Source organism: Phocoena phocoena, chromosome 17 (assembly GCF_963924675.1).
Source record: "Phocoena phocoena chromosome 17, mPhoPho1.1, whole genome shotgun sequence".
Classification (NCBI taxonomy): Eukaryota; Metazoa; Chordata; class Mammalia; order Artiodactyla; family Phocoenidae; genus Phocoena; species Phocoena phocoena.
Window position 1 is genome coordinate 56,067,023 of NC_089235.1, and position 12,706 is coordinate 56,079,728.

Below are 12,706 nucleotides of genomic sequence, written 5' to 3' on the forward strand. Positions count from 1 at the left end.
TATTCTATCTATAAAGTATAAAATGCCACCAGTAAAGTGTTATGAGGACATATGTAAAATATACTTTGCCATTACCAAGTGAACTGTGCTAACTTTATTTAAATCTGCAATGAAATTTATAATTTGGCATAAGCACACTTGTTAAAGATAGTGTTGAAAAGTGCTACTCATTCAAAAATAATTACACAGTTCCAGTTCTTTGCAATTAATTACAAAAGCAATTATATGCAAGGACAGGGTAGCATATGCTATCTGGAAGCAAAGCATTTGGTACTCACAGATGCAGATGGGTATGTTTGCAGACCATTGGTTATTCTCTTGACAAACAATGGATTTCTCTCCAATTAATTCAAATCCAAACTGGCATTCGAACCTTAAAACATCACGATTAGAAAATCCATCACCTTCTCTAATTCCATATAAGGGTGTACCAGGATCACCACAACTTTCTTTTTCAATTTCTGTAAAAATAAATGATACGTCAGATTTCAAGGCTTTCAGGCATATGATATCCATACAGCAAATTTAAGAGATGTACACTCTCTATAGCCAAGATATTTCAGAGCAAATGATGAAAATGTTCTCCAATCTTAATTTTCTCTTACTACTGTTATGGACATGATTTGAGGAAATGATCTTTAGGGAACAATTAGTGCATTTCTCTCATTTTGTAGATAGGGAAATAGGTTGTTGGAGCTAATGCGGTTGTTCTTAACAGAACAATTACGAACAAGATTCAGATTATCTGTTTGTACTACATACATACACACATAAATATACATATGTATTTTCCCCAAATCTCAAAAACTTTTCTTATTTTCGTAATCTGTACATGATACAGGAAATCTTTGGATTGAAACCAGGACACAAGGTGATATTCTCTGCCTATGTGCTCCTAAAACAATCAGTGAAAACCCTCCACACAGGATCTGCCACTCTCCCTAGTACCTGTTGGTTGAATTACTTCCCCAATTAGACTCCCCAAAAAGCTACTTACGTCAGGAATCAATTTTTCATTCCAAATTACCCATATATGTTCCTCAACAAATGTTCTGTGGATCAATTAAATTGAAGGAGGTTGAAAAAAAAATCTCTTAAGAGCACATTAAAACACCCTTTCAACATGTGCTCAAGGAAACTCCAAATATCTGGGATCTTCCTTGTGAATCTAGGAATGTCAGTTGCAGATTATTGTGGTAATTGTTTTGGTTTCTAAGTTACATGAAATCACATTAATATAGTAATCTTCAAACAACAGCAAAAAAAAATTTTATTTAAATTTAAAAAATAAAACTTTGAGATAAAGTTATGGTCTCTCTTGACACTCCAACAATCACACATTCCGGGTTCTTCTGTAATCTACTAGCACCAATTTGTTGTGTATCTTTACAGTTCTTTATGCATGCTTTTATAATAATACACATATATAGGTACTATGTAATATAAACATCTGTATTTTTGTAAATGTAAAAATTCTCTTCACAAAATCTAGGTAGTATTGCTTTTCATACTATATATATATATATATACACATATATATATATATATATATATGTATATATATATATATATATAGTAACTTGTACTATACTGTCAATATATTCTATAACTTGCTGTTTTTTGAACCAAACAATAATTTTGGAGATATTTTTGAATGTCCTTGTATCCTTAGCAGAAAACATAGTTATAATGATTTCTTTAATACACTTCATTTGATTTGATATTTGTTTTTATCTGTGTCATAGTGACATTGGTCTATCATTTTTCTTGTGCTGTTCCTATACAGACTTAATATCAAGGGAAGAGGTTAGCAATTTTCCAACATTCACTAGTCTTTTAGACTAGTTTGCATAACAGGAAAATCGGATCCTTGAGTGTGACAATTTGCCAAAAATGCTGACTGAGCCTGGTATAATTTTGAGATAGGTATCTGACTACCATTTCAATATCTTCCAGGGTTATTTTACTATTAAAGTTATTTTCTTTGGGGGGAGGCAATATTAGCAACTTATATATATGTTAGAGAAGTGCAATTTTCCAAAGTTAGTTTAGTAGTAATAGAATTGTGCTACAAAACCTTTAAATATCTCTTTACAAAGATGTCATAAACTATCTCACTCTCAATGCTATTTATTTGTGATTAGTCTTCCAGTTTTCTTTGCCTCATACTTAAAAAACATTGTCAAATTTACTAGTCTACTCAAAGAACCACATTTTGCTAATCAATTCCATTGTTTTGATTTTATTTAAACATCTTTCATTTTTATCTTTTTGCATTCCACCTTCAACTCTCTTTTGCATTATTTTGCTATTCTTTCTCCACCTTTTTGAGCTGAAGTCTTAGGGTTTGTTTTTATATTAGTTTATTTTCAGTCTTTCTTGTTTCCTTCAAAAAGTGTTTTTTAGTCTATAAATTTTCTTCAGAGTACTGTTTTGATATTTAGAGCTTTTTTTGTTCACTTCTAAATAGTCTGTAATTTCCATTTTGATTTCCTCCCTAAATCGTAAATAATTTCAAGGTGTTTTTAAATGTATGGATCTAGGCTATCATTTTGTTGCTGATTTCTAATGTTATTGCTTTAATATTCAGTATAAGTATATCCAGCCTCACAGAGGATAAATCAATAAAATATATTCAATTCAATTTGCTATTATATTTGTCAAATTGAAATTATATGACCTTAGTTAATTTTGTCTACCCTCTCTGATAATTTCTAAAAGAACTGTGTTAGAAACTTGTACAAGTCTCTGAGACAGGCTCATCCACCAGAGGACAGACATCAGAAGCAAGAAGAACTACAGTCCTGCAGCTTGTGGTACAAAAACCACATTCACAGAAAGACAGACAAGATGAAAAGGCACAGGGCTATGTACCAGATGAAGGAACAAGATAAAACCCCAGGAAAACAACTAAATGAAGTGGAGACAGGCAACCTTACAGAAAAAGAAATCAGAATAATGATACTGAAGATGATCCAGGACCTTGGGAAAAGAATGGAGGCAAAGATCGAGATGATGCAAGAAATGTTTAACAAAGATCTAGAAGAATTAAGGAACAAACAAACAGAGATGAACAATACAATAAATGAAATGAAAAATACACTAGAAGGAATCAATAACTGAATAACTGAGGCAAAGAACGGATAAGTGACCTGGAAGACAGAATGGTGGAATTCACTGCTGCAGAACAGAATAAAGAAAAAAGAATGAAAAGAAATGAAGACAGCCTAAGAGACCTCTGGGACAACATTAAAGATAACAACATTTGCATTATAGGGGTCCCAGAAGGAGAAGAGAGAGAGAAAGGACCCGAGAAAATATTTGAAGAGGTTATACTCGAAAACTTCCCTAACATGGGAAAGGAAATAGCCACCCAAGTCCAGGAAGCACAGAGAGTCCCATACAGGATAAACCCAAGGAGAAACATGCCAAGACACATAGTAATCAAATGGGCAAAAATTAAAGACAAAGAAAAATTATTGAAAGCAGCAAGGGAAAAACAACAAATAACATACAAGGGAACTGCCATAAGGTTAACAGCTGATGTCTCAGCATAAACTCTACAAGTCAGAGGGAGTGGCATGACATAATTAAAGTGATGAAAGGGAAGAACCTACAACCAAGATTACTCTACCTGGCAAGAATCTCACTCAGATTTGATGGAGAAATCAAAAGCTTTACAGACAAGCAAAACCTAAGAGAATTGAGCACCACCAAACCAGCTCTACAACAAATGCTAAAGGAACTTCTCTAAGTGGGAAACACAAGAGAAGAAAAGGACCTACAAAAACAAACCCAAAACAATTAAGAAAATGGTAATAGGAACATACATATCAATAATTACCTTAAATGTGAATGGATTAAATGTTCCAACTAAAAGACAGGGGCTCGCTGAATGGATACAAAAACAAGACCCATATGTATGCTGTCTTCAAGAGACCCACTTCAGACCTGGGACACATACAGACTGAAAGTGAGGGGATGGAAAAATATATTCCATGGAAATGGAAATCCATCCAAGAAGAAGTTGTAACAATTATAAATATATATGCACCCAACATAGGAGCACCTCAATACATAAGGCAACTGCTAACAGCTATAAAGGACACTACAAACAAGCCAAAAAGACAACCCTCAGAATGGGAGAAAATATTTGCAAACGAATCAATGGACAAAGAATTAATCTCCAAAATATACAAACAGCTCATGCAGCTCAATATTAAAAAAACACACAACACAATCCAAAAATGGGCAGAAGACCTAAATAGACATTTCTCCAAAGAAGACATACAGATGGCCAAGATGCACATGAAAAGCTGCTCAACATCACTAATTATTAGAGAAATGCAAATCAAAACTACATGAGGTATCACCTCACACCGGTTAGAATGGCCATCATCAGAAAATCTACAAACAACAAATGCTGGAGAGGGTGTGGAGAAAAGGGAACCCTCTTGCATTGTTGGTGGGAATGTAAATTGATACAGCCACTATGGAGAGCAGTATGGAGGTTCCTTAAAAGACTAAAAATAGAAATATAATATGACCCAGCAATCCCACTCCTGGGCATATACCCAGAGAAAACCATAATTCAAAAAGACATATGCACCCCAATGTTCACTGCAGCACTCTTTACAATAGCCAGGTCATGGAAGCAACCTAAATGCCCATAGACAGACTAATGGATAAAGAAGATGTGGTACATATATAAAATGGAATATCACTCAGCCATAAAAAGGAACGAAGTTGTGTCATTTGTAGAGATGTGGATGAATCTAGAGACTGTCATACAGCGTGACATAAGTCAGAAAGAGAAAAGCAAATATCGTATATTAACGCATATATGTGGAACATAGAACAATGGTACAGATGAACCAGTTTGCAGGGCAGAAATTGAGACACAGATGTAGAGAACAAACATATGGACACCAAGGGGGGAAAGTGGCGTGATGAACTGGGAGATTGGCATTGACATATATACACTAATATGTATAAAATGGATAACTAATAAGAACCTGCTGCATAAAAAAAATAAATAAAATAAAATTTAAAAATTAAAAAAAAAAAAGAACTTTGTTAAAGTTCCAGAGTATGAATTTTGCCACATTTCCTGGTAGCTGAATCAAGCTCACTTACATAGTTCAAACTGCATTGTGTCATTCAATTTATTTAGCAAATATGTATTTGAGAACCCATGATGGGCCAGATTCTCTTCTAGGTACTATGTGGACTAGATCAATGAATAAACAGACAATAATTCCTGCTCTTCGGTGGTGTATATTCCATTGGAAGTTCACAAATAATAATAAATAAAAAGTGTTATTTTAGAAGGTGATGGATGCTCTGGTGGGGGCTGGGATGATGAGCAGGGAATAGCAGGGCTAAAGTGCTAGGTGATGGTGGCATGACATTGTTGTTAGGCTCAGAAAATTTTATTCCTCTTCTACCTTACTGAAATTGTTTCTGTTATTGAAAGACTAGGTTATTCTTCAATTGAAATGTCTTTCTTTTGCCCTCAATATTGAGTGATAATCGGTAAGGTATAGAATTTTAATTCAAAATTATTTTCCCTCAGCATTTTGAAGATATTTTTCCTTGGTCTTTTATCCATCCAGTATTCCTGATAAAAAAATATAACAAACTGATTTTAATTCTCTTTGTAATTAATCTGTTCCCTGCTCCCTCTCTTCCCTTCCCATAGTTGTTAGGATTCTTTTTTAGACTTGCTGTTTTTAAATGTCACTATCATCTACCTAGGTACTGGTTCTTAAATTTTTTTTTTTTTAACTTGGTACTTGATAGATTTCTGCTTTCAAATAACCTGTAACTTCTTTTTTTTCAGTTCTAAGAAATTGTTATCATTATTTCTTTTAAAATATTATTTTGTATACACACTCATCTCTCTGGAACTCTTTCACATTAAACATCAGAACTTTCAGATTTAGCCTTCATGTTGCTCGATCTTTCAAATTTTCATTTAAAAAATTCTCTATTCTGCATCCTAGAAGTATTATATATGTAAAATATGTATATATATTATAAATTCAAATTTATTAATTCACTGTGTACTTTTATCTAATTCTAATTCAACCTACATACTGAAAATTTATGTTATCATTTCTTGAATATTTAATGATTTATTAATTTTTATTGTTTCAAAACCTCTTATTATTTGTTCATGGATACAATTCCTCCCTTTATTTTTGTGAGGATATCTAGTACAATTTTTTTTTTTTTCTTTTTACTGTTTCCTTGGGTACAGGCAGAAGTGTGCTTCAAGAGCAGCAGACTAAAGTTTCTTCTGAAGCAGCATATTTGAAAATATATTTGGTGAATCATAATGGTTGTCAAACTTATGATGAAAAGTGCAGGAGGAATTTATTTGGGGGAGGAACAAATTAGTTGGTTTTGAACAAGCTGTCAAATAAATGTTTTTATTTGCTTGCTTCTGTAAACTTCAGGCTTATTTCTTCTAATGTCAGAATCATGTCAAACTTCTAGGTATAAATTATCTCCTCTGTTGATCTGTGGTGCAGTCCACTTTTATGGTCTTCATCCTGAGTTGGGATGAAGACCCCTCTTGATAACTGCATTTGACTCTGATTCCATGTCTGGGCATTTGGCTCTGTAGCTGAAATATTTTCCTCTGTAGCAATTACTACAGTTTCTCAGGATTGCCAGTGGCCTCTTCTGTGGTGGCTTCTGGCCCTGATGAACAATGGCTTCCTTGGCAGAAGCTACAGCAACAGCAGCCAATGGAGGCATTGTTTTATGAAATTCTCAGCTTACCTCTATATTCCATATATATATATATATATATATATAAATATATATATGTTTATTTATATTTATTTATCTCAGAGATCCCTTATGGCCTTATAATAAATGAAATGTTCTCTTCCTATTCTTCAGCATCAGTGTATTTCTTTTTAATATGTTTTCTATCATCTTTGGGTTAGCATTGAGAATAAGTGCTTACTCTATTATACTATTTTGAAACCTTATATTTTTCTTTGCTCCTTTAATACAAAATTCTTTAAATTAAGAATATATTTTCAAATGAAGGTGTAATTTTGAAGCTGCAATACTCTCTTAGACTGAAAGACAATAGGCAGTAAGGAAAATAAACACATACCTACTGTGTATCATTGCCTTTGAAATTTTTTTTTCTATCCAGGAGGCAAGACTAATATCTGAACAAATAATTCATATGCAACATATCAGTGTTATAATAGAGTTTTGTATAAAAATCAATTATTAATAATAGCTGCTATCATTTGTTGAACATTGAAATTGTATTGACATTGTGAAAATATTTTTTAAACACATTTGTTATATAATTTAATCCTCATAACGGCCATATGATGGAACTATTTTCATCTCCATTTACTAACAAGAAAAATAAAGGTCAGAGAAGTTAATTAATGCTATAGGCTGAATAGTTGTGTCCCCCCAAAATTCATATGGTGAAACATAATCCCTGATGTGATGATATTTGGAGGTAGAGTCTTTGGGAGGTGATTAAGTCATGAGGGTGGAGCCCTCATGAATGGCATCTCTGCCCTTTTAAAAGAGGACTTCAAAAGGCTCCTTGCCTATCCTGCCATGTGAGGACATAGGGAGAGGACAGCCATCTGTGAACCAGGAAATAGGCTCTCACCAAACACTGAATCTGCCAGCACCTTGATCATGGACTTCCTAGTTTCCAGACTGTAATGTTTGCTGTTTATAAGCCACCCAGTCTATAGTATTTTTGTTATAACAGCCAAAACAGACAAGATGTTAACTTGCCTAATTTCACAAAATTTATGAATAGTAAAGTTTAGGGTCTGTCTGAAGCTAAAGTCTTAATCACCAAATTATTGCAAAGAAATTTCCATTCATTAATTACCCACTTATGAAACATTTATTTAGTTTCTAATATGTTTCAAAAATAATACTAGCCACTAGGGGTATAAAGACAAATAAGATGTAGCCTATGCCTTAAATGAGGGCACAAAGGAGGTACAGCAAAGTCCCCTCGAATTGGTGGTTGGCAAATTGGTAAAGGTTTCACAGAAGAGGTGACCCTTGAACTATCTTAGAGTTATTTCACTGTGTGAACTGGGGAAGAGTAAGGAAGGAAAGGTATCCCAGGTGGAAGGAGAAGAGCAGTATCAGAAAAGATACAAAGTCTTCTCCCTTTCCTTTCTTTAGGTGGGGTGGCTTGGTTGGGGTTAGGAGGCTGTCTGAGTCCATTTAAGACACCATAAGAGAATACCATAGACTGAGTGGTTTGTAAACAACAGAAATTTGTTTCTCACAGTTCTGAAAGTTGGGAAGTCCAACATTAAGGTGTCAGCAGATGTGCTATCTGGAGAGGGCCGATTTCCTGGTTCACAGACATATGTCTTTTTGCTGTGTTCTCACATGGTAGACAAGGGGCAAGGGAGCTCCTGGAGTACTAATTCCATTTATCAGGCTCCACTCTCATCACTTAGTCACCTCACAAAGGCCCTACCTCCAAATATCATCACATTGGGGATTAGGTTTCAACGTGTGAATTTTAGGGGCACCAAATATTCAGCCTATAGCAGAGGCAGTGATGGTGGTATCAGGAGTTGAGGAGGTAGTGAGGTCAAGTAAGTGACAGTGTGGCTAGAGGCCAAACAAGTAGAAACAAGGCCAAGGAAGCAGCCAGTAAGGTTGTAAGATTAAGTATATATTATGGGACTGTGCAAATCATAAATGTATTGAGGATAAGGGTAACTAGACTTCTCACTATCAGAAAGGGGATGTGGAAAAAGGGAAGGCTACAAAATTCTGAGGGGTTGAACTAAAATTGGAGAAATTGGTGTTAATTAATGTTTAAAATATAGATATACATAGATAGATAGAGATGACTGTGTGTATTATGTCACACATAATGCACATATATTTTCTAGCCTCATCCACTGAGTACTAAAAGCAATAAGTACTCATAGCAACAAGTACATGAGTGCCCACATTTTGGTGTCCAAATCCCATTCTTCACTAAAGGGAACCAGGAAGTCTGCTTCCAGTGTTGGTCAAGGAAAAGTACAAGACAAAACTGGAACACTTGTTCTGTCAAGAAAAGTGCTTAAAGAATGATGGGGACACATCAAAAAGACATAGAGGTCAGCCTGAAGGAGCTACACAAGCCATTCTAGGGCAGCTTAATCATCAAAACAACGATAATGATGGATTACAACTAATTGAATAAAATTCAAGTGCATAAATCCATCTGATATAAATAAATGGGTAAATAAATGGAAGAGAACACTCTGTCTCCATGTAGAATGACAGTTAAAAAAATGTGGAATTATTAAAAATAAAAAATCAACATTTGACAGCCTCACAGCGATTTTGGATTCTGGTGAAGAGAATCCAAAAGGTGAAACTGGTCATGTTACCATGAAAAAACCCAGAAGGCACTAATTTTACTAGGTGATCAAGGATCACATAACCAGTGTGAATTATACTGACATTGCCTCCTGATGCAATGCACTAAAACAAGGAGCATCATTTCTGTCAAGAATGCATGGCTGAGGGTACTTCCCTGGTGGTCCTGTGGTGAAGAATCTGCCTTCCAATACAGGGGACGCGGGTTCGATCCCTGGTCAGGGAACTAAGACCCCACATACTGTGAGGCAACTAAGCCCACGTGTCACAACTAGAGAGAAGCCTTTGCACCGCGTGGGAGGATCCCGCATGCCGCAACTAAGACCCTGATGCAGCCAGATAAATAAATAAATATTAAAAAAAAAAAAAAAGAATGCATAGCTGAAGTCTGGATATGAGGAAAGATTGGATGGACCCAGATTAAGGGACATATTCCAGAATGAAAGGCCTGTATTCTTTAAAGCTATCAGGGTCATGACAGACAGGGAAAATATGAGGAACTCATTCAGATCGAAGGAAATGAAAGAGACACAACAAGTAAATGCACTGAAGCTTCATGGGTTGAATCCTGACAAGAAAGGAAAAAGAGACATTTTGGGGTAGTGAAATTTGAATGAGGTCTGTGAATTTTTTGGTAGTGCTATTATCAATGCTGATTTTCTAATTTACTCTTTTGCTATTTTGTAATTGCACTCCTCATTAGTCCATAAGCTTCTCCTCAGCCTTTGTTTCCTAGGGAACCAAAGCTAAGATAAGTGACTTAAAACTGGCAAACAATTAGTAAACAAGGTAAGGGACTAGGCTATCTAAAGGTCTCAGAACGATAAGATTATTAGCTGCCATTATTGAGAGACTATTATTTGACAGGAGGTTTGCTAAATACTATAACTCCGTTTACTCATGTATCTCTTATTGCAACACTGAGAGCAAGGCACTATTTATTCTATAGGTGAAAAAATGAGGTTCTGAGAGGCTAACTAAAGTCAAATATGTAGAAGTAGCTCAACTGAGTTTCTATTCAACATCTACTTGACGCCAATGACCACACTCTTTTCCATTGTTCAATGTTTCTTGAGAGAAAGGACGGAGAGAATACTGTGAGCCAGGCACTGGAATAATGCAGGAAAGAAACATATGAACTTGATTCCAGTATTGGAGCAGAAAAGACAGAAACATTAATTTGAAGAGAGGTTTTTGTCTTGAATGCTTCAGCACACCAATCCCACCTTTATGGTACCAGTGTGATTTTAAAACTATTCAGATCTCTTCAAATTCCTTACTATGGAAGACCTTTATGATCTAAGCCTTTCCTGTTTTTCCTACCCAGTCTGCCACCATTTTCCTACTAGCCTCCAAAGTGTCAGGCATGTCAAGACACTCGCTGTTCCCTTTCACACCTACATGACCTAAGGCATGACATCTCAGCTGGGACAGAAGACAGCCAGTTTGTAACACCTGGGGAAATTCCTATACATCTCTCAAGGTCACACTATACCTCTTCCATAAAGACTGCCCTGAGCTTGTAACTATAGTCACTTACTTCTTCTTTGGGATTCTATAGGCCTTAGGAATACTTACATTGGTCCATACATTTTACTATAATAATTTATTCACTCATTTGTCTCTTCCCATGAGTTTTTATTCCACTTCACATTTCAAGTGTCTATACACACAGTGATGACAAATATTCATATATCATTTATGTGTCAGGCAAAGGTCTAAGCACTTGTTACATTTAACCTTGACACAACCCTATGCACACCAAAGAGATAAGTAACTTGCCTAGAGTGACACAATTTTAAATGGCAGACCTGGAATTTGAACGCAGATGGTGGTTCCAGAATATGAGTACTTATGCACTATACCTTCTCTCAGAGCCCGATGGTCAAGAATCGTTGTAGAATATATCAAGAAAGAAGGAAGGTAATAAAAATTAGCATACAAAAGCATGTGGTTCTATTAGTAAATGATATAGGCGATCACAAATTCTCATAGAGAACTATATATACAGAAAATCATAGAGTAACACATTCCAGCTATGTCTTTTGAATGATTTAAATTTTATAGTTGTCTTATAATTGCAGGAAATTTGTGCTAGATATTTTGTTTACCCCTCAAGAACAATTCTTTACCCTCTACTGCCCAGAGTTTTGTGCCCCGAGGTTGGGAGTAAAGGCTGAACCACATCGACCCCTAATAGACAGGCTCCTATACTACTCGACTTTCTGTTTGTGTAACCAGTGGTCCGGAAACAGACCACACTGGCAGGAGAGAAGATGAGAAGGCTGGAAGGAGAGTGCAGTAGAGGTATTTTCCCCCATCTTCTTCTCTGCCGGATCAACATGGAATGGTTGTGTTCTTTTTTACTGAAAGGCACGCTTATGTCAGGCTGTCCTCTCCATACAGCAATCCTCTGAGCTCTATGAAAGTGATAATGGCTCCCCACTGTCACCAGCCATGGATACTGCATAGCCCCTTGTTGGTTTCCTTAAGATCTGCCCACACATGGCCAGTGTGAAAGTGCCATTTGTTACCTGCATTGTTCCTGACTGATAGAATACAACTTACCATTGAAAACTCAATGCAACACCAGAAGAACTTAGTTAGCATCCTACTGATTCTGGATTTTATTATCTTATGATATTTTGTTTCTTGGAATATAAAGTGGGGTTGAGATTTCTTTAACAAATGTTGCCTCCGGTGGGAGTCACCTAAATACTGTGCATCATTCACAACTAAATTTGGAGAGAACAGAATGAGTATCCATTCCCAGGGTAAGAGGCTGGCACCCATGGAGCAGCAACCTGGTTCTGCTGTTTCTCCCCGCTGTGGAGGCAAAGAAATCAGAAACTGGAGAAGAGGTACTGAAATAAACGAGGGTGGGAGGTCAGATGAAACTTAAGCAGAGCACTTGGGAAGGCTCTCCTGCAGTGAGTTGAGAATAAAATAGGAAATAAGGTTTAAATGGCAGTGGTTGAAATTTGTAGAGCAGGACTCTTTCAACACCTTTTTTTAGTGATCAAATAACTTTGATCCTTGATGCCTAAAGTAATAGACTCTAATTTTAAATTCAATCAGATTTCCAGCCAAAAACTAACATCTGGCCTTAAAGTGACATGGAAGCTCTCATTAATCAATCTCTGACCTGACAACAGTTGACACTGTAATTTAAATACTTCACAGAGGAACTGTGTAGGTTAAAAGAAAGTGATCTGTAAAACTTGCAGTTTTGCTGATGCTTAATGTTAAGAAGCCTCTTGGGAGTCTCATTACCTTAGCAACAGGCTTACAAAGGTAGTGAAAT

General features: G+C 35.8%; 1 protein-coding gene across 4 annotated transcripts in view; it reads right to left on the reverse strand.

Annotated features, from left to right (window-relative positions):
* Positions 1-12,706, reverse strand: part of CSMD3 (CUB and Sushi multiple domains 3) — a 1,073,652-nt gene that overhangs the window by 445,103 nt on the left and 615,843 nt on the right. For all 4 annotated transcript variants that reach the window (XM_065895021.1, XM_065895023.1, XM_065895022.1 and 1 more), the window contains one exon: positions 279-461. In XM_065895021.1, coding sequence (XP_065751093.1) covers positions 279-461 — 183 coding nt within the window. The remainder of the gene's footprint in view (positions 1-278; positions 462-12,706) is intronic.